This window comes from Archocentrus centrarchus, unplaced genomic scaffold, assembly GCF_007364275.1.
Source record: "Archocentrus centrarchus isolate MPI-CPG fArcCen1 unplaced genomic scaffold, fArcCen1 scaffold_37_ctg1, whole genome shotgun sequence".
In the NCBI taxonomy this organism is placed as follows: Eukaryota; Metazoa; Chordata; class Actinopteri; order Cichliformes; family Cichlidae; genus Archocentrus; species Archocentrus centrarchus.
In genome coordinates this window covers 1305046-1329198 of record NW_022060264.1, presented here as the reverse complement: position 1 = coordinate 1329198, position 24153 = coordinate 1305046, and the positions used below count along the sequence as shown (strand labels likewise).

Below are 24153 nucleotides of genomic sequence, written 5' to 3'. Positions count from 1 at the left end.
CCAGCTAACATAAAATCCAGCATGTGCTGGAGCCTCCTCCAACTATGCATCTAAAATTTCCATCATTAAATTTTGCCTTCTCATGTGTAATCAGCATTGTGACAAGTTTTGTTATACCAAACTGTTATCACCTAACAAAGCAATTTGCATTTAAACCAAGCACAAATACAAAACCAGATACAAAACATACACATATGGTAATCTACTGCCAAACCCTTCTCTCCAGAAAATTAAAATCACTTGCCTAAAATCCTTGTTATACAATGTCCTATGGTGTCTGGCAAAAATACGTTCACATCTGTGGGTTGTGGGGGTGTGATCAGGACAGATTGGTCTTATTCTTGCACATCTGGTTTGGGAGTTTGTTGACCTCAGGGGTTTATTGAGCGCTCACTGAAAACATGTCTCTTGGATCCCCCCCCCTTCATTAAGCATAGAGTATGTTTTGGTCATAGACAGTATCAAAGATGGGTGCATGCCTGGAAAGTGAAACAAACGCAGAAGTGCTTCTGCCTGTGTTCTTCTTAATAGCCAGCAGTGATACCTGTGGCTGCTAAAAGACTTGCGATCTTATAGTCTGACCTGCCCTTACCTCTGTAAGCACAATGGTGATTACACGCATTAGTAAATACGATCAGTCTATGATGAGTGTGCATTGCATTATTTGGCAGAAATCCCTATTATTTGTGAATATTACTGACTACAGTAGGTCACAGACAGATCCTGTATAATGAATCACAAAGTTGTGGGGTTATAAATAAACAGCTGCACAATTGCAAAATTATTATTGGTGGGACTCCATTAAAAAAATTAATCTAATTAATTAGGAGCTTTGTAATTAATTAATCAAAATTAATCGCATTTTAATCACAGTTAAACATTTAACATGATAAATATTAATTTAAGTTTGGTTGATGAATGAATCAATATACATAAGCTTAAACTTCAAGATTTTGTTTATTTTCCCACCAGTCTACTACACAGACCAACGAAGGGCGGAAGTGCTCCTGTGATAAGCATCCATCCATTCGCTTCCGCTCATCCTGTTCAGGGTCGCGGGGGGGCTGGAGCCTATCCCAGCTGTCATAGGGTGAGAGGCAGGGTACACCCTGAACAGGTCGCCAGCCTGTTGCAGGGCCAACACAGAGAGACAGACAACCTATGGGCAATTTAGAGTGGCTAATTAACCTAACCCCAGTAAGTGCATGTCTTTGGAATGCGGGATGAAACCGGAGTACTCGGAGGAAACCCACGCAAGCACGGGGAGAACATGCAAACTCCACACAGAGGGAGAGGCCTGGGCCAAGGTGGAATCAAACCCAGACCTTTCAGATGTTATTCTAAATGTGAAGCAGCAGTGCTAACCACTGCACCACCGTGCTGCCTGTGATAAGCAAACTCCTGAAATTAAAGTTAGGCATCGTAACTGGATAGTTTTATTCAACATTAATGTCTCAGTTAATATAGTTGGAAATTAACCATTTGCTCAGCTGTATTCCTTGATTTTGAAATGTGTCATGCTTGTTTTAACAGCTTATTTTGAATTAAAGACTTAAAATTTAACCACAAAAAGGAGAAAAAGTTTGTTCTCTGTTTAACCAGCTGCTTTTCCACAGCTGTGCTTCGCACTCACGGTTGCTAGGCAACATGAGCTACACAAAGGTGAGGGAAGGCGACGCTGATATGAGGGGTAGCCGCTAACTTCCGGCCTTTGCAGTCTTCGTGGGCTGCATGGGACCGTGGCCCCTGAATTTTTGACATCCTGCGTCGATATAATCTGTATGCCTGGAACTCGTGCACTGAGAAACGTTCCACAGTGAAAAGTGCGATTAAAATGCGTTAAAATTTTTAATTCGTTATTTTCCCCGTAATTAATTAATCGAAATTAAAGTGTTAAAGTCCCACCCCTAGAAATTATATTTCGAAATTTAAGTGAGAGGTTTCAGAAGGCTCCTTGTCAACCAAAATATTTCAGTTTTTTCTACATGTGAGCTGATCTGTTACGGGTTCATCATTCTATTTTTATTTTATTTTTAGTGCTCTAAATAACTATCAACTATGAAATGTTAGTGTGTCTCCTAACAAGATGTTTTAGCCTTATATGGCTTTGAATGTAAAGGCTTGTTTAGTTTGTTTTAGTCTTATTGGATGATTTTTGTGCCATCGGTTCATGTCCATGCAGTCATCCAGATTGGAGATGGGAGTGTTAACATCTGACCATTTGGACAGCAAACACTGAAAAAGTGAGACACAGTCACAAACTGAAACACTGCAGCATGATTGGCTTATCCAGTGCCTGTGAAATATGGATGAGTAAGACTGCTGACTGCTGGAAGTCAAAGATGTCAAACCCACATCCTCTTTGTTCAACTGTTGAGTTTAGTTAAAGACATTTACAGAGTGCTTGAATTTTAAAATTTTGGTGGTTGTGATTTTCCTTTGTCAATGTCTGAAATAGCTTTGGTGAGTGCACGGAAACCCCTGTGTGTGGAGTTTCATAGATCCATTCCTTGTACTTCATATCCAGTTTTAGACCACTAAGACTGCGTTGACAAAAAATGCTGAACTCAAGGATTCAAAACAGGACTTCAAAAACCAGCAGGTGATGTCAAAATACTGTACAAAGGTTTCTGTATCCATATGTTTCTTGCAATTACAAGCAAGCATTGTGTCTATTCAAACAGTTATGGCCAAAAAATGCAAGTGTACTGTACGTGTAATTTTTGTGTCTTTAGCTAGTTGCTTTATATATAATTTTATATACTTTCTTTAGAAGTTTCTCCAGACTTCACTCCAACATTAATTTTATTAAGAGCTCTTTTCAACTTGCTAAACAATATTCTTTTTCCATCTTACTGTTAAGTGCCTTTACTGTCCTTCCTGTTTCACATTTGGACTTTGCGTGGCATCTTTTTTCTTTTTTCTCATTTTCTTTTTTATGGCATACATGTGATTCTCTGGGTTTTAGTCTGTATAATCAGTTCATGTTTTCTCTGTTGAAATATTTGATCTGGATATTGAGTCCAGATTAACCAATTGTAAACATCTGAGGCTGCAAGTGTAGAAAAGGCTCTTATCATTTATTGTTCCATTCAAGTAATATTTGATATCAAGCTGTAAATACAGTTTTGTTTTGTCAATTTAAAAGCAGGTATAAGCACATGTTTCACAGTATGCTTCATTTTGTTTTTTTCTATGCTAATAAAACACAGATTAGAAAATCAGTCAGTCACACTTGTAAGCTATCAACATATCTACCCGTCTGTGTTGGGTAATGTGTTAATCAAAGATGTCACGCCCTTAACTCTTGTTCCATATGAGTGAGTTATAAAACAAACTCACCTGCTGTGAAGCTGCAAGAGGAAACTATCCATGAAAAAGTTTTTGCTCAGGGGGTTGCCACTTGAACACAGTATAACAGAAATAGTGATTAACATTCCCAAGAGCCTTTGCATGCCACTAAAAAGCTCTGAGAAACTTAGAAGTAAAACAAAGTACAGTCCTCAATATACAGACAAATAATAAAAAGAAAAAGAAAGAAAAACTCAGTGTGCAGAAAAAAAAAATAGCACAGATTAAGTCAAAGAAACTAATTAATATTTTTGTTTATTTGTTTTTGTTTACAGTGTATTGTTCCCGCTAAGTATTACTTGGATTACATTATCACGTGTTACTGCTTCACTACCTCCATGGTAGTGAGAGAGACGAGGATACAGGGGAAGCGTGTGAGGGGCGGAGTTTGGGGATTATTGTCCGTGAGAGAGTGTATGAGCGGAAGGGGTCATGCTGCTTTACTAGGGAGGCGGTGGTAGTGGAGGGTGCGAGCGGCATCATGTGCGTGGCTCTCTGTGGAGTCGCTCTCCATGGTACTGAAAGGAAACTCTAGTTCTTAAAAGTCCTGTGAAATGCACGAACTGTGACGCCAAATCGGAGTAGCAAAGGAGTAAAAATGAAGTCGATCATAAATGCCTTAAAAAAGGAAGGTAAGAAGCCTGCTCACTCTTATTTACTTTTCAAATAATGCGCTCAGCTTCTGGACTTTGAGGGTTCGCGCAATACACAACTTAGGGGAGAATTTTAATTGCTTCGTCTTCGTTCTTGGGTTATTTTAACCGCGTTTGTTAGGCTGTAGGTAGGTCGGCGCTTATTTAGGTTACACGAACCGAAATCTGCGAGTTGTCTTTCTTCTTGGATGACAAAAAAGAGAGAGCGCCAGATATTGGACTGTTTTTTAGGTCAAAGAAAGAGGAGAAAAATTGGTGGAGAAAATACCCATAGAAATGACTGCGCGTTGTTCCCCTCGTCCACACAGACCCCAGCAGCCTCTCCAGCTGGCTGTGTGTGAAACGTTTAGTGGGTCGACGTTTTCGATTCTTTCGCTGCTATTTTCTCAATGAAGACTCGCAAGCGGAGCTGTGCAAAGGGCTGTGTCGCCTGTAGGTTGAGAAAGGGTGCCAAAAATCAGCATTCTTATTGAATACAAGCATACAGTAGATATGAATTTTAAGTGCACCTTAATGCTATTATTTTTTTTCATTTGTCAATAATTAAAGATAAAGGGCATTATTGGTGTCACTACATTGAATAAGCGATTAAATTTGATGTGGAACATCTGATTGTGATTGTGAGTGAAATGTCAGTCTTACTGCACACAGGCTGAAAGTTTAATCCAGGTTCCATAACTAAGAGATTGATAATATAAAAGTAGTCTTCAGTGACACATTATGATATCTAACAATTTTTTTAACTGTCTTACATGTCTAACATACTTGCATAGATTTAGATTCTCGCCAAATTTTTAGAGCACATGAATAAAGTGCAAGGCACTCCTGGTGATCTTTGGGTCTCACTTGCTTAATTTGTGGCCCCCAGGACACAAAATCCTGGTCTAATCTTCAAAAAAAAAAAAAAAAAATCTATGAATTTACAATCTTATAATCTGCGTCATCTAATCCAATTTTATGTATTATGCATTTTTGTAAAGCACTGCAGCACAAAGCACAAATATTAATTAGTTTAATTTTAATATTATTATTATTTCTAATAATGGGTAGCACAGTGGTGTGGTGGTTAGTACTGTTGCCTCACTACTAGAAGGTCTGGATTTGAATCCACCTTGGCCCAGGCCTTTCTGTGTGGAGTTTGCATATTCTTCTCATTCTTCTCAGGCTACTTCAGTTTCCTTCCATGGTCCAAAGACATGCATTTAGTGGGGTTAGATTAACTGGTGATTCTAAATTGCCCATAGGTGTGAATGTGAGCGTGAATGGTTATCTGACAACCTGTCCAGGGTGTACCCTGCATCTCGCCACATGACAGCTGGAATAGTCTCCAGCCTATCTCTTGCAGCTTCATAGTTGTGAAAAAAATCCAAATGAGTGACTGAAAACATGAACACCCCCCCCCCCAAAAAAAACCCCTGAAAGATATATAAATCATGCTTCTGCTTATGTCAAGACTTAATGATATTAAAATTGCTAATGAAAAGAGAAACCAGTTTAGTTTGTGATAAAAACTATAAATAACTAATGGTGAGCAGTACATTTGTGGTTTCAATTATGAATCAGCCCCATTTTGCATCACCAGTGAGATGGTAGTGTCAGATAACAGTAATTTACCCATCTCTCATTGCGGTATTTTTATAAAATAATGGAAGTTTGGGCACTTGTTATTCCACTGAAGAAATTCTAGTGAAGATGAAAATTTGTATTTACAATTCAGAAACTAAGACAGAAAGTCCCAATCAGGCAAGGATTTTAGACACAGCCCATGTAAACCAATGAAGAACTCATCCCCATGCTTGAATATCATATTATATGGGAGCTTACAACATATTTTATCATCATGTATTGGATTTTGGTGGACAAAAGTATATGAAGAATTTCAGTTAGTGCAGCTTAAATCTCTTTAATCCACATTTTTAATCCATGTCTAAACATCCTATAGTCATGTGCAAGTTCTCTTCACTAAGGAGCTTAGTGAAGAATTTGTTATAGTAGGCCTAAAAAAACATCATCTTGTTGGCCACTTGTCTACGACCATATCCAGGTATAAGCGAAACGCTTAAACGCTTATTCACTTCAACTGAATAGCTCCATCTAATGGAAAATGTAAATACTACATGTTCTGCCTAAATGTGCAATATTAACTAAACTGGGTGGGGGTGGGGGCTCAGAATTAAGTTAAAAAAAAAAAAAAACAGTCCACAGTCTTTCTTTTTTCTGATCTGACAACTTTCTAATCATTTATCTATGGAAACAGGAACAGGGCATGAGAAAAACATTATTATGGTTATATAGTTTTTAATATTATTTTAAAATTAATATTTAATTTTATTTTTTGCATGTTACATGAATATAGCTGCATTTAATTTATCTGTTTGCTCAAGTATCTTGTTCTTATCTCTTTTAATTGAAGATGGTTTACAAAGATTTGCCCCTGGCTAATTAATGAAATCTCATCCAATATAATACTGAAAATATTATGATTCAGGTGTGTTTTTTGTCTTAATTTAAGTTCTGATAGGTGTGAGGTTTTTTTCATATAGGGTACTTTTGCTATGCGAGTAAAATGACAGACACTTTAAAACACAAGTCTTACAATCTGCTATGGCTTAATCTAATTTGTTAATCTCTGAATTTTTAGAGATTTTACTGTCATTTCTCAACTTTTTTTTTTTGCTTTTTAAAAAAATAATATCCCTGTCTTGACTGTTGATTGGACACAGAAGGCAAACAATGATTTTCCATGTCAGTATTAAACACTGCCTGTCTAAGAGTTTTTGTGGTGTTATGACACTATCAGACTACATTCCGACATTAATGATAAGAATGCGCATTACATTTTGCACTTATTATTATCATTACAATGATTTGGACATCATGTCTGATGGGTTCTTGCTGAAAGGAATTTAGTTGTTTGGGTTTCGGCCAGTTGTTGCTGAGAGGAGAAAAAATGTGAGTGGTGTTTAATGACTCAAATAAATTGCCCTTTGATTGCTCTGCAGCTCACAACATGAATAAGCAAAGCTAATAAGGTTAAAATTGTCTTAATAATTGAGACATTGATCATGACTCAAAGTGTTCTTGAAACTTAGTGAGGAGTGACCTTTCAAGGAAAACTGACAAACTTAGTTTACTTTATGGACAGTGCACAAACTGGACTAAGACACCAACTACTTGGTGTATTAGCATAAAGTCTAAAACATGATTTAGCTTGATGAGTGACTCCAAACTGTTTGTCCTCTGGCATGCATCAAGAGCTTTCACCTATATAGATCCCGCTTTTAATACTATTAAATAAGATGCTTGCTTTGACCTCCATTAACACCCATGAGGTGTCCAGTGACCTGTTTAGGGTTAAGTTCAAGCCAAACTATATGAAGCTTTCACCTATATGGCATACCCAAATGGAAATCTCATAACAAAATAAGTAAGTAAGTAAAATTTTATTTATATAGCACCTCTAAAGACATAGATCACAAAGTGCTTCACAACACTAAAACAAATTACAATTGGAGTAATATATTTATATATATAAAATAAAATAAGATAAAATAAAAAATAAACTAACCAAACACAAGCCTAAAAAGATGAGTTTTTAGCTGTTTTTTAAAAGACACCACGGAATCCGCAGTTCTTATACTGTACACAAGGGGATAGCGTTCCAGAGTCGGGGAGCTACTGATGCAAAAGCTCTATCACCCTTAGTTTTCAGCCTTGTGTGATGTATAACCAGTAGGACTTTATCACATGACCTCAGAGACCTGGGGGGAATGTACGGATGCAAGAGTTCACTGATATAAGTTGGGGCTTGACCGTGAAGACCTCTATAAGTCAGGACCAGAATCTTAAACTGAACTCTGAAATTAATGGGGAGCCAGTGCAGCTGGATGAGTAATGGTGTGGCGTGAGAATACTTAGAAGATTTTGTCAATAACTGTAAGGCCAAAATCCTTGTAGGACAATTGATTTGAAAGGTAACATGGTACAGTTTCTGAACTGATGCTTGTTTAGCATGTAGCCAAATGCAACCTAACCCTGCCTTTAACTATTCTCTGGTGGATGTTATGAGGTTAGTTTGGATGAGCAATTCTGAGAGCAAGCACATTTGTGTGCATACTTATTTAGAAAACCAGCCCAGCAGCTTGGAGGCCACACACACACACACACACACCTCAGGGGCACACACAGATAGCCTGGCTGCTCCTAAATGTGCTAGCTTATTAGATGATAGCACATCTTCTCTTCATCAACACGTCTGTTGTAGAAAGAGAGAGGTCTGAAATATTAGTCTAGGAAAGTGATAATGACTCAGTGAATTCCCCCCTTCAGATGTTCACGCTGTCAGGAAACATGGAGCAAGAAGCTGCAGTACAGCTGACAGGCCACAGTGCCTCCCTAGTACCACTGTGTTAATCAACTCCAAATCAGGAGATGCTTATTGAAATGGCTGCGGGCCTGTTCTGCTTCAGCTCTCCCTTTTCCACCATAATTGCGAGGAGAGTTGGTGATGGCAGCTGTAGGCTCTTCATCTCACAGTGTATGGTGGAAAGTATCCATAAGGGAAATCAACACCAGCCTCCATTGCTGGTTCAGTTAGACAAAACAGGGGACTATCATGTAACTCTAATGATTATGCTAATGATGGTCAAAGGAAGAGCAGCTTGGAGTAGTAGAGGGCCATGTACGACGATTAGGACCACATTGAAATAAAAATTTAAATTGTGCATTTCAAAAATAAAGTCAAAATTTCGAGAAAAAAGTCAAAATACTATTTCGAGAATAAAGTCAAAATTTCGAGAAAAAAGTCGAGATTTCAAGAAAAAAGTCGAAATACTATTTTGAGAATAAAGTCAAAATTTTGAGAAAAACAGTCAAAATTTGCAGCTTAAAGTCATTTCAAGTCAAACACCTGCCACGCGACGTCTACTATACCCTTTCCAGAATGTCTGGTGTAGATGACTTAGTGAAGACCAAAATTGGTTTTAGTAACAAGGAAATTCTTTCTCTTTTAGCACAAAAACACAATGTAGTTATAAGTATAAGGATGTTGAAGAGAGAGTGCAGAAAACTGTATCTGGTCAGAAGGAAAAATCACACAGACTTGGAAGAATTGGCCAGATTTGTGCAAAATGAAATAGCTGGCAGTGGACAGATGCAAGGATATTGATGGTTACACCTTCGTACATTACAGAGAGGGTATGTGTATCACAAGACACAATAAGACAGCTGATCAAGTTGTTTTATCCTGAAGGTATGGATCTCAGGCAGGCGCGCTGTCTGAGATGCAGGCATTACCGTAATAAAGGTCCAAATGCTATGTGACACATGGATTCGTACAATTAACTGAAGCCATACAGCATTGGCATCATTGGCTGCACTGATGATTTTAGTTGCTATGTTGTGTGGATGGAAGCCTACAGAACAAACAGTGACGCAAAGGTGATTGCTGACTACATCATCACATCCACTGCGCACTTGGGAGGATGTCCGGAGCATCTGCACGTTGACAGGGGGACAGAAAATGGACATGCTGAAAACATGCTTGCCTTTTTGTGAAAGAATCACACTGACAGTTTTGCAAGAGACAAAAGTTTCGTCTATGGGCAAAACACCGCAAACCAGCGTATTGAGTTTTGGTGGGGAATCCTGAGAAACAAAGTGTACAGTTTTGGATCAATCTTTTCCAAACTTTCCAAGATGATCAGAATCAGAATCAGAATCAGAATCAGAAGGTTTTTATTGCCATATGGGTGAACAGGTTCACAGCATTAGGAAATTGCTGCGGTACTTCGTGCTTACAGAAAGAAACAAATAAGTATAAAAACTATAAGACAATATACAAGTATACAAATTGCAAATATACAGAGATATTAGAGCTATAACTATAGCACAATATTACAAAATTACAAAATATACAGTGCAGAGACTAATTAAAAGATAGAAGAATGTAGACTATATTCCACTAATATGTACATCAGTGCAGTCAGACAGGTGCATAGACATAGGGTCATCAGCGTTTGTGGAGGGTGGTAGTAACAGTCTTAGGGTAATTGTTCATGAGTCCAACAGCAGAGGGGAAGAAACTGTTCTTATGGCGGGAGGTTCTGGTCCGTATGGACCGTAGCCTCCTGCCTGAGGGGAGAGGGTCAAAAAGTCTGTGCCCAGGGTGAGAGTGGTCGGCTGTGATCCGACCTGCACGCCCCAGTGTCCTGGAGGTGTACAGGTCCTGGAGAGATGGGAGGTTACAGCCAATCACCTTCTCAGCAGAGTGCACAACGCGCTGTAGTCTCTGTTTGTCCCTAGTGGTGGCTCCAGCGTACCACACAGTGATGGAGGAGGTGAGGATGGACTCAATGATGGCAGTATAGAACTGCACCATGGTCCTTGCTGGCAAGTTGAATTTCTTCAACTGCCGCAGGAAGTACATCCTCTGCTGGGCCTTTTTGATGACAGAGGTGATGGTGGGCTCCCACTTGAGGTCCTGGGTGATGGTAGTTCCCAGGAAGCGAAAAGAGTCCACTGTGGTGATGGGGGTGTCAGTCAGGATGATGGAGGGTAGAGGGGCTGTGTGCTTCCTAAAGTCCACTATAATCTCCACTGTCTTCTGGGCGTTCAGTACCAGGTTATTGTGGCTGCACCAGGACGCCAGACGTTTGACCTCCATCCTGTAGGCCGACTCGTCCCCGTCTGAGATGAGTCCGATGAGAGTCATGTCGTCTGCAAACTTAATAAGCTTGACAGACTGGTGGTCAGAGGTGCAGCAGTTGGTATACAGGGAGAAGAGCAGAGGAGAGAGGACACAGCCCTGAGGAGTGCCAGTGCTGATGGTCCGGGAGTCCGTGACATTCTCCCCAGCCTCACGTGCTGCTTCCTGTTCGTCAGGAAGTCAGTGATCCACCTGCAGATGGGATCAGGCACGTTCATCTGGGACAGCTTTTCTTGGAGGAGATCAGGGATGATGGTGTTGAAGGCAGAGCTGAAGTCCACAAACAGGATCCTGATGGACAAGATGATGGACATTTCTCTGGTGATTTTTTTGAATAAAAGCCTAATTCAGTTCTGCTTCCTAAACCTTCTTCAGGTACATTTCTGAGTTACCTTGCTTTCTTTATCCACTTCTTCCATCATAAAGTGAACATTGTTTTGATTAGAGCATATTTGGAATAATAATGATATTTGGTATTGGAGCACATAATTCTCAATAAATTCCAAAAGATGCATTTTCTGCTGCTGAATTGTACGTGTTACTAAGAAACAAAATACTGCTAAATATTTAAGGCAGGATAGTCCACTAAGGAGGTTAATCAGTGTGGGCTGTCAGATTTCAGAGTACTGGTACTGAAACCATGAAGTCCTCTAAATGTGGACAATTTAACAGAGTGTAAAAGTTCTTTTTACCCATAACATGGGCCTATTTGTAAAACTTTATTTTCACAGTGAAAGTATTCCTTTTTTCCCCTCTGACTACCTTAATCAGTCTTTGCTGTAAAGGAACAATGTACAATGTATAACAATGTATATATGAAGGCTGAAGTAATTTGTGGTAGGTTAATTATGCGTTTATTTTTCATTTTAATTTGTGTTAAAGTGTCAAGGACTGACTCAACATAAAGGTTACCATAACAGTCCACAAGAATATTGTCTGTAACAATGGCACAACATGCTGGAGTATTAAAAGATTGTATTCTAGATGATGCAATGTGCACTTAATTTCCTACAAAATTACTCAAGTGCCAGTCACTAGACACAAAATCTTTAAATAGAAAACCCTTTATTTCACTAACTTTTTGTGCTATCAACTAGCTATTAAGTCTTCATTATTAACTTAACTGATTGTTTAAACAGACCATACAGAAATGAAACTGGTGCACTTTTAAAAACATCAAATCATGAACATTCTCTGGTGCATTTGTATAGAAAAAGAAAGATAACAAAAATAAATAACAATTTCCATTACTTTAAAATGACAAAAAAAAAAATAAAAAAATAGCATGGCATACTTTCAAAATTAATGTGATTTGTGCAGTTACAGATCAATCATGTAATACTTGTGGCTTCATCACAGTTGTCCCGTATGTACTTGGAAACCATATTTAAGGCACAAAACTGAAATACATTTTGCAGCAGCAGCAGTTCAATGCAGTTCAGTGATTATATGAAGAAAATACACATTATCTAAATTTTGAACATACTAAGCAACATAAAACCCTGAAGATGTAACAAGGGGAAATGTCACATGAACTGGAAATCTTACATGTGCACACAAATATTGATTAACCAGTTGAAAAGCATCACTTGAATCACTTGAATGATGTCATTGGTATTCACATTAGCTTACTGTAGCTGCTTAGAACAGATGTAAACATGTCTGTTCACATGCACATGTTGGTTTTATTTTACAATAACTTTAAATATAATATTATGCTCACCTATCATATCAAGTGCAACCTCAATCCAATGATATTTTGTCAGTGAATATTTGAAAAATATCAGTAAGATCCTAATTATCTGTTATTTACATTTATTTTCTGAGTCACTTACTACAACTTTGTGGATTTTTTTTTCATTGGCTACATTACGAACATCTATACACAAAGACATGCCATTTTCAATTCAGCACCTTTTGAAACTGATATGCAGTTGCTGATAGCTTAGAACACAGCTTGTGAGAAATGTACTTGAAGTGGCCCTCTAAAAACAGATATCAAAAAAGTCCAGTATAGGCCACTAGTATAACCGGACAGAACAGATGAGACTTGAAGACAAAGGAAATAAACAGTTGTAGGTGTTTGTATCAGTTAACTAAGGCTGTGATCTTTTTCACCATTTTAAACTTCTTAGCTTGGCAACAGCATAGCCAGAATTATAGCCAAGGGGCCATATAATTATGCTACACAATATCCATCACCCAAATGTTGCTTTCAAGAACTTCATTGAATTCAGCACAAAAGTCAGGGAAATTTTCATAGCTATCAGGTAACTGTAGGAACATTCCACATGTTCGTCATATTGGACGTCTTGTGAAATCAGACATTACTGTAAACTCCACAGTGACACTGTCTGACACAATCAAATCAGAACCTGTGCAGAATCTCAGAAACTTCCCCAGTTTTTCTTCATTGAGTTCTCTGATATACCTTTTGAGATGACGCTCAACCTCTTTTTGCTTTGCTGTCATATCACCTGGAAACCAGCCTTGTCACCTTTTCAGATGTGGGTTTAAGGTCAGTGTACATCTTTCTTAGCTTCTAATAATCCAGACTGGTAGTGGCAATCTTGGTATCCTCTCAGGAAAATTCTGCCGAAAGCTTTCCAGGTGTCAGCCTGGAAATCATGTCTGATGAAGGGTACTTTCATTGATGTACCAAGAGTGCAACGATCATAGAATTCTTGCCAAAAGGCACTAAAGATATCTCTTGAGTACCCCTGAGCTACTACCAGCTTCCTCAGAATTATCTGGAAGTAGTCACCTCACTGCCAGTTGTGTAGTCAGAGTGTCTGGGTCAGAAAATGCTTCAATAATATCATTGAAACAATTTGCGTGGTGTATGGTTAGCAGTTTTGTTTGAGGTGAATGGTCAGGTGTTTCAGGCTGATAAATCAGTGTGTCAGCATTATCACAATCATCTTCTGGGTTTGGGCCAAATGTAGTTTCTGGGTCAGAGATAATATGTGGATTTTCTCCCACTGTTACATAGTCGTGAAGAACAACTGCATCATCTGGTAATATCTCTGGTAAGATAAAATGAACCTCTGAACCCACCAAGGGATCTGTGGTGATTGGCTGATTTGTAACAATTGACTGGACTGAGGCAAGTTGCTGATGAGGACTGTCTTGATCATTATCTGAGTAATTGGATGCCCAAGAGAAGAACTGGCTGTCAGAAACTTCAATAATGTCATTCTGGCCATCAAAGTTAGAATTAACATCACTGTGTTCTGATTCAGTGGTAGAAACATCTACAACTGATTGTGGCTTAGGCTTTGTGGCAATGTAGAAACACAGCATGGGAAGTTTGACGTGTCATACATTGTGCCAATTGAGATTTCACCAGAAAAGGAATTTTGCTGGAAGTCCCAAACATCAAATGTGAAGCCTGATTCATGGCCTTTACTTGAAACACCATTTGGGAAAAAAAGACTTTTACCTTCTTTCAGGATGTCATTATATCCACCACTGATGTTCATAACAACTTTTCTGGTCCTTTCTCCTTGCTTTGCTCTAACCTGTTTAACTTCACTTTTGTCTTGGTGTATCCAACCTATCTCAATTGTTCGTCTAATGAGGCTTCGTCTAGAATTAGAGGTTTTAGGCTCCTCTTCACTTTGTTTGGTTTCTCTTCTTAGTTTCATTTTCTCTCTGAGCTTTTCAAAAAGGCCCATTTTTGGCTTTGAGACAGGTTTCTGGTTTTTGCAAAAATTAAAAAGAGCAATTCTGTCTCCATATGAGGGAATGTAGTTAACCAATGCTGAATTGTCCATAAGCAAGATGACATCCCTGTCAATCTGTGAAGAATAGGAAAACCATGATAAGGGTCATTTGTCATATGTATGCAGAAAAATTTGGAGGGAATTTGTAAATTCATTTAAACAAACTCATGGTATCTTACTCAGGTCATTATGCACAATGATTGCTTATATAGCAAAAGGTTTTTATGTTATGAATGTAGCCTAACCTTTGTGTGCAATTTGTAACTTTGGAAGATAAGTCAAATAAATGTAAAAGTCCATCCACCCATTTTCTTCCACTTATCTTAGAGCAGAAGGCAGGGTACACCCTGTACAGGTTGCCAGCCTGTAGCAGGGCCAACACAGAGAGAAAGGGAGAGACAACCATTCACACCTATGGGAAATTTAGAATCCTAAATATGACCCTAACCCCAGTAAGTGCATGTCTTTGGCCTGTGGAAGAAAACTGGAGAACACCCACACAAAAAGGTTCGTCGAGGTGGACTCGAACCCAGACCTTCACACTGTGAGACAACCATGCTAACCACCACACTACCATTCTGCCCTTAAAATAAATGTAATTTGTACAAATATACCAACAAAACTATTCAAATGAATTTAAATTTAGAGTTCAAACATTCAAATTCATTCAAACAAAAAAAACAATAGCCCACTTTTTCTAAATTTAGACCACAAACTATCATCTTATATGGCTAAATAAAATATTAAAATGTAAAAACTTGCATTAAATCCATTAATGGTATATTAACATCCCTGGGATAGTTGTGTCAGGGAGGGCATCTGGTGTAAAAATCTTAAAGATAAAATATGTATTTCCATCTGCTGTGGCAAACCTTTGTGAACAAGGGAGCAGCTAAACGAATGACAGCAACAACAAGATAAGCAAAAATGAAAGGTTTGTATTTAAACTAGTAAGTAGTTAACTAGTTGTGTTCTATTTCTGTCATTTCGCAACCAAGTCAATATTGAAGAAAAACAGTCACCAAACAATCTCAGTCCAACAATGTATGGATATAATTGTATAGTATTTCATTCACCTCTGTTGTGTATCATTGTCATATCTTATCATAAATAATAGATTGACAATTTTTACAAGAGAGCATTTCCAAATGTAGTGGAAGAAAAGCCTGAATATAAAACCCTTAAAAATGCATATGAAAACTGGCTGTTATATTGAAATGACCTAATTTGCGGGGCCCGCCCCCCCCCCCCCCCCCCCCCCCCCAATGGATGAACTAATTTGCATGGAACAGATCATCTGAAGTTATAATGGCATATACTATTCCCCAGTTGCATTCTCAGAGTATACTATGATTCACTTGCAGGTTATAGTTGACTAGCCTCTCTGTGTCTCTGCCATATCGCACCTTTTGCTCCTCGATTAGTGTGAGTGCTTCTTTTGGAACCCCCCGATCACGTAGGAAATCTGTCACAGTGCCATTTTGTCAGTTTCACTGAAGCGGTGCTCTTCCAGAGTATGGTCCTTTAAACAGATCTAAAACAGTCACAGGATGTTAACATCAGCAATTAATTTAATATGATGACAACTAATAAAAACAAAGTGTACCATCTGTGATAGCATCTTACAGTTTTAGCTAGCTTGGCCAGTAGATTCTGGCTGCTTGTCACTTTATTTGGCAAAGCTTTATTTATAGCAGCGATTATGAGTGGAGGAATAGCATTGTACTGAAAATGTATATGTTGTGGCTATCAGTTAACAATACAACATGAACACTTCACTCACCTTCTCTCTTCATTAATGTGCACACTCTGGCAGGTAGTAGTCACTTTCCTCACTTAATTTCATGGCCTATGGGATGTAATACGACATCTTGACATTTAAACATTTTTCTCGAAATTTTCACTTTATTCTCGAAATAGAATTTTGACTTTTTTTCTCGAAATTTTGACTTTTTTCTTGAAATTTTGACTTTATTCTCGAAATGCACAATTTATTTTTTTTCTCAATGTGGCCCTAATGCTCCTTCGTAGCCATGGCCAATCACCAGTCTTGATTTAGTATTTGTGCAGTGTACTTGGTGGACTCTATATACAGTATTTGGAAAAAATGTTCTTTGCAATATGCTCAAAGTATGCGTTACAAGTTTTACCATCTGAGGTCTAAGTCATTGTAGATACTAACCTTAGGTCATCATAAGTGCTGGAGAAAAATTTGAAAATCGTTTTTCCTTTTCTTTGTTTTTCTTCTGTTTCCTGATTGCCAAGATTTGGGAGAATAAAAACAAAAATGACAGTCTGATTGCCTAGCGTTAGGGTTGGGGTTGTCACTGATGATGACTTAGATCTCAGAGGGTCTATTTGCTCTGCTCTGTAGCTTTAGTGAGTTAGGTATAGCTGCACATGAACTATTTCTCCACTTGCTACAGGTTCTGCTTTGGAATGGCTCGCAAAGGATCTCCATAGTAGAATGAGGGCTCTCATCAGCAGCGGCATTCCAAGCCAGTAGAATAGGAATCTGTCCATTGCGCTCTGATGAAGCAGTTGAACAACACTGAGGAAAGCAACAATAGAAGTCGCAGATTCTATTCCTCTCATGGATCCTTAAAAAAATAATGAAAATAAAAAAAATGCTAGACTAACTATTGAAAATATATAAAATAATACATAAACTTGAGTGTTAATATATCTGTGTTACCTGCCAAAGAACAGTCTATGTGGAGGACACAAAACCAGATTGGACCTCTGGGGTTGTTCTGTGGTGTCTGTGGACTTTGAGTGGTAACATCCACATGAAAGGCCAGGTGTACCAGCACATTGAAATGAAATGATCAGTGTTGTTCAGTTCACCTCTCAGTAGTTTTAATCTTGGGGCTGATCAGTGCTTCCATCAAGTCTTTGGATACCTTGGCCAGCAGTCTTGATTTGTAGTTTAGTATCACTGATTGCTTGGTTGATGCATCCTACACAAAGAGGCTATAAGAAAGCCTGGGTTCTCTATGGGAGGCCCGGGAGCTTGAGGTTGCTGCACAGTGTATTTGATATTCCTAGGACTGCGCTCTTCTAGACAGAGATCTCAGATGTCATTCCTGGAATATGCAAGAGCCACTCTTCCAATTTGGGGGTCACTGCCTCGAGTGTTCCGATGTCCACTGGGACAAATGTTACCTTCACCTTCCACATCCTAGCTAGCTCTTCTTCCAACCCTTGGTATTTATCGAACTTCTCGTGCAATGTCTATCACTAGGGCTTTCTTCCTCTTCTTGTCTACCACTACTATGTCTGGTTGGTTAACCATTACCAGTTTGTCCTGTACACTGATAAAAATATCCTGCGCTATCTACATAATAAAATTAAGGCAACTATTTGCATAATTTATTTATGTTGATCAAGCAAGACTGTTCTGTGTTTAAAGTACTTACTTATTTCTTTACATGAAATATAAAATCCAAGTAAAGTGAACTTAATTTTGTCAAGTAGATTAAGCAAAACTAAACTTTGTATAAATCACTCAACTTTTTCAATGTAGTAAATTAAATTAGCAAGTAAAAACAACTTCATGTCATTATGTAGATCAAACAAAAAACCTTTGTATAAATTACTTAATTTTGTTAAATGTATTTAAGGATTTTTCTTAAGTAGAATTAACTTGATTTTTGCATGTACATGTAAAGTAAAACTATTTGGTAAATGGACTAGTTCTTATATTTCGCTTTTCTACTCTGTCTGAGCACTTATACAACACATTTACCAATTCCCACAAGCACTTCCATGACTTATTGTCTAACATTCACACTCCAATGCTTGCGTCAGAGAGCAACTTGGGGTTCAGCATTTTGCCCAAGGATACTTTGGCATGCAGCCCGGAGCAGCCAGGAATCAAACCACTGACCTTCCGATCACTAGGTGACCTGCTCTACCTCCTGAGCTACAGCTGTCATTTGTATTCATATATGTTTTTTTAGATATCTAAAATTATTTCTGAAAGTGAAATTTATTGATTGAGCACAAATACCAATTCTATTCACTATTTTACTATTCCTAACATAAAATGAGAGTTTTTATTTTAAAGTAGCATTTCATATTGAAAATGTATTCAATCTTATCTGAATTGCATGCCTGATAATGACAAAAACTTCATAAGCAAAGGAGTGATATTGGGGGGAAAAAGCATTTCTCGTGTCAGAAATTATCACTTTTTTGTGCCACTTGTTTTATTTTGAATATGCAAATATGTGAACAACACACCAAAAAAACAGAAATTTTGTCTCCCCTAGAAGTGCCAGACCGATTGACAAAGATGTGTAGTATGAAAGCAAAAAGAGGGGTAACAAACAAAAACAGGAAAGGCTTCCAAGCCATCACGATCTTTTTTCCGTATCTGATTAGAAACACATACTACAGCAAATCAAAACAGCACGTATAAAAAAAAAAAGATGATTTTTCACCAAACTTTCTCCTATCAAAGGACAACAAATCATTTGAATCTTCTAGAAACATTTGACAAGTAAAACAGGCAACAGAGTAAAGAATTGCTGACTCATGTGTTCAGTTCTGCTCACTGGCTTCAACATGAGTTTCATGAATCAAGTAGCTAGCTCAAGCGATTATACAAAATACAAGATGAATAAAAGCACTGAGATTAAAGTGGTTTCCACGTGTAGAACAGAGGGAACATTAAATACAATCAATCAGGCTCAAAAACAACTGTGAGCAGAAACAAGGTTTGTGGCAGTTTATTGCAAATATTTAATAATTCTATTAAACACTGTACATGGAACACTGATTGTTAAAAAAAAAGAAAAAAACTATACCGTGTGTGTGTGTGTGTGTGTGTGTGTGTGTGTGTGTGTGTGTGTGTGTGGAGTACATACACAATTTAAGTCCATTTTGCATTGGCAGAGAAAATGTATTTACGAAAGGCATATCAAATGCATTTCAATATTACCGTATTTTCCGGAGTATAAGTCGCACTTTTTTTCATAGTTTGGCTGGGGGTGCGACCTATACTCCGGAGCGACGTATATGTGACATTTATAACACATGAACCAAAATACTCCAGCCACTTGACATCTCCGTGAGCTGCCGCTTTAAGGCAGTCTTGCGTAACCTGTGGGCGCAGTGGATGATGGATGGAGAGCACAGCTTAACGGCAACTGGGAGAATGCGCCACCCAACTTTCCTGGAAGTCATTGGATGGATCAAGAAAACATGGGCTTCAGTGACAACCAAACCATCCTGTTGGGATTCAGAAAGGCTGGAATAATTGGAACTGCAGCTGACGACGAGTCTGACTAACGCGACACAGAAGAGGAAGCGGCGCTTCGTCTACGGAGTGTACGGAGTTGTTTAGAAGTGACACCGAGGATGAAGAATTCAATGGATTGATGGTTTGGTTAACTTGTTAGTATGTTCTTTATGCTATAGTTATCTGAATAACTTAATGTTACGTTAACATACTGTAGCGATTCTCTTAGTTAGAGAGCGTGTTGATGTTGTGGGATTTCGGACTGTTCGGGAGGTTCGTGAAGGCAGCATGGAGAGAGAGAAAAAGACCGAGAGCTTGCCTGTGTGTGTATTGCTGTTCCGCTGTTGTAGTTGTGGTTGGCGTGGCTGTGGCCTACAGCAGCCGTTTTTCTGTTAATAAAGACGACCTTTGTTGTGAATATCGCCGACTTTGGAAGTGTGTTTACAACGTTACAATACCGAACACGTGTTCGTTGTGCGTCATGTAGCTGAATGTGCTACGTTAGCATAACGTAGGCGTAACCGTGTTCGTCCTGTTCTTTAATCCATTATTATTTTAAATTGCCGTTCAAGATGGAATTTGTGCTCTGGGTCTCGGATTCTATCAACCCCCCCCCCCCCCCCAAAAAAGTGCGACTTATAGTCCAGTGCGACCTATATATGTTTTTTTCTTCTTTATTATGCATTTTTTGGCTGGTGCGACCTATACTCCGGAGCGACGTATAGTCCGAAAAATACGGTAACCTAAATTCCTCAGGGTTTACAACTTCAGAAGACATCCATGTAGATGTCATGATAGAAATGATCAACTCTCTGTCTCATTGAGAGGATAAGCTCCTCATCCCCTTCAAGTCCATGCAGCAACTTTCATATCCCTGGTAGTGGACGTGTTTTTCCTTGCTGGCCATGATGTGAGGATCTGGAAGAGGACCTGCAAAGTGAGATATGTCAATTTCAACATAGATTTCATTATGTCATGTGACCTTTCATACTATGAAAGCCACACTAATCACCTCCCTGTACATGTTTGTAATGCAAAATAACTCTTTAAATAGTTAGTTTAAGCTGCTGCAAATTTTAATAGTAAAATTTTATCATAAATTGGCAAAGATAATATACAAGGCATATAAGGAAAGTAATACCTACTATTCACTCTTATGTTTATCTTAGAAATGCATCACGGCTCATATATATATATATATATATATATATATATATATATATATATATATATATATATATATATATATAATGTGTGTGTGTGTGTGTGTGCATATATGTTGCAACCCTGGTCTATACTATAAGACCCCAGCCTCTATCGATCTTGTGCTTAGAGCTCGTTCCTGTGCTGCCTTGATTATTGCCTCTGTGCCATCCTTCAGCCCAAGTTTGTCGAGCAATTGGTAGGATCTTTGTAGTTTCATCTAGGATAGTGGTTCTGACACTCACTAGTCCTCGGCCTCCTTCCTTCCATTTAGCATACAGTCTCAGGGTGCTGGATTTTGGATGAAACCTGCAATGCATGGTAAGGAGCATTCTTGTCTTGATGTCAGTGGCTTCTATCTCCTTCTTTGGCCAACCTAGTAGGATAACGGACAACTGGCAGGGTATAGGTGCTGATTGCACAGATCTTGCACAAAACATTCCTTTTTAATAAAGCTTATAGTTAGGGCTGGATCAATTATGCTGCAATAGGCCTAAGCCTAGTTCATTGGTTGATTGGGTTCAAACCACCACAGAAGAAGAGATGGTGCGGGGGGGGGGGGGGGGTCCCATGATGTACTGAGTGTTTCTTTTCATTCACCTCTTTTTACTCTGTTTATGCACAGCCACTAGAACACAGACACGAGGGGAGACAGGAACAAAGAGAACTAGGAACCAATGTGTAATTAGCAATAACTAATAAAGAGATGAACTAAGATGAATAAACAAAACCAAAACAAACTGGGAACATAACGGAGAACTCAGTGAAAACAGAACCTAAACAAAACTAAACGTAAAACGCTGGGCTCAGGGCCCAGGACCATGACAGAGACATACTAAAGTAAAGTGTGACCAGCCGAGTGCAAGCTTGCCACAAAATAAAATACAACAATGCCAGGAGCATAATTGCCCTTTTTCCTTCTGCAAATTGAACAGTATGCATGCAGCTGGAGGGGATTAATACATATCAGACTGTCAGCAGATGTATATATACAATCCAGACTTAATAGCCCCATTTAATCTTCACATACACACTGTGACTACACAACATTACACTTTAGAATGCATTGCCTGTCCATCACAGATGCAAATATAGGATTATGTTTTGCTTATTCTCTACAGTTTAATATAGAAATTCTGAACCAAACAGCAAAGCTATGTAGGCACCCATAGTGTTACCAACTTTTCTCATACTTTTATATTTTGTATTTCTTTTTATTCAGTCACTCCATCAGCTGTCAACCAACAGCATTAGCAGAATACCACATGTCTCAGGATAACAACATTTACCTTACTTTACAATTTAAATGTTGCAAACTCAAAGATTAACTGCTGCAATTAACATTCATTATATTTATTTACTTTTATTAGATAAATACTTATATTCTTGGTTGATTCACATGAACTTAAAACTGTTGACAATACTGTAAAATTTTTATGTATCACACATACAGTATATGATATATTACAGAAGAAGAATTACTCTGATGTTCAATTTTCCTATGTGATCACATTTGAATCACAGTGACTTAAAACTGTATGCAGTGTTACAGTCCTATGGGGTACATTTTAATGTGCGTTTTACACATAATGCTGCGTGTGCACAAAGCCATTTTGAATATCAGTAACAGAGTCTAAAAATGTGTTCTAACAGGTTTTGTGTCCTTGCTGAAAAGTGCTAGGCATGATAGGCATGTGACCCTGCAAAAGAAGCAGATTTTGAGCCCAGTGGCACCTAAACTGTGACTTTACACTTAATCCAGTCACACTGACAGATGCAGCATGGCTGATAACAGAAAAATTAAGATGACTTTGATCCAGGGTCATGTTGGCATTTTCTTTAAGAGTGATCATGACCTCAAGGCCTTGTGCAATGGAGCTCTGCTATAGAAATCTGTCCACACATGGGCAAAAAAATGAACTCTTGACCTCTTGAGGGCATTTTGCTGTCATGGTTTGTATCTACTTGCTTTGGATTGATTTTGGCCAATTTGGGAAATATCTTTTGGAAGAATAACTGGCTAATCCATGTCAAGGTGCAATAAAGCTGCTGTGCTGCCATATGGTGGCCTAGTACCTTACAAAGGCATGTTACCTTGTTTTTTCCTTGGAACTTCATATCATTTTGTCATTTTGTCTGGACAACTCACATTTGAAATGAATGTTTTATTGACTGTATTTATTACCCGCTACACTGCATCATCACACCAGCCTCTAGCCTTTCAGCTCACAACTCCCCACAAATATGCTAGACTTAAATTTGGGGAATAAATATCTTGGAGCCTACAGATGGATGTTGAGGTGTCAGAGGGGTTGCAGCAGTTGCACTGACATGGGATAAACTGAAAATAGATTAAATTGAAAACTGACTACCACATTGGTACGGCGTGTTAGGAAGTATGAAGCATGCTTTTGTGTATGATGCAGTGCTTGAATTGTCTGCCTGAACTGACTTTGAGGCAGTTCCTGTAAGTTCTGACATGTTATTTTTCTTCTGAAAATGTAACCACTTCTAGTAAGCTTTTGCCTTTCTTTTTAGTTAAGACTTCTGATCTTATTTAGCTATCTTTGAACAGTATTCGGCCTCAGTCCAAAACATTTATAAGGAAAATTGCCCAAAACAGCTGGAATGATAGTCTAGCTCTCTTCAACACATATATAGTTCACGTGATACGTTGTCTTAATTCCTCCCAATTCTTTTGCAGTGCCTTTCCGTGAGGCTCCAGCCTACTCCAAACGCAGAAGGGGTCCATCTTCTGGTAACGACAGTGGAAACGGCCAGTCACTCTCCTCGTTATCAGCTCCACGGGTCCTCCTGCGCTCCAACAGTGACAACAACTTAACAGTCAGTCAGTACCAGCAGCAGCACGGTTCTCCTGGCAACTGGGCCCCCCATCTGCAGCAGCACCAACCACACCGGGCACCCCAGCAGGGTCACTCACAGCCTGGCTCCTCAGCATTACATCGCAGCCTGTCACCCCAGCTGCTCCAGCAGATGCCCAGCGGCAGCCCCAATGGCAATGTGGTGGTTCGGACCATGGGGAGGGGTGCAAGGAGCCGGTCACCTTCCCTCAGCCGGCTAGGGGAGGAGGCCAGACGGGCTGTACCTTCACAGCGCCAACCAAGGTGAGTTTCTTCAGCATAATGAAGTGAAGGATGTTTGAAGATTGAATCTTTTTTATTTTTTATTTTCACACTATCTAAGCTGACAAACCTGAAGGTTGAGGGGGTATTAAAAATGACTGACAAATATTTTACTGTCAATATTTTC

The 24153-nt window shown here is 38.8% G+C and overlaps 1 protein-coding gene across 1 annotated transcript in view; it reads left to right on the top strand.

Annotated features, from left to right (window-relative positions):
* The window catches only part of shank2b (SH3 and multiple ankyrin repeat domains 2b), a 304111-nt gene that overhangs the window by 132161 nt on the left and 147797 nt on the right, over positions 1-24153 (top strand). The window contains 1 exon segment of the mRNA XM_030724518.1: positions 23588-24008. Coding sequence (XP_030580378.1) covers positions 23588-24008 — 421 coding nt within the window.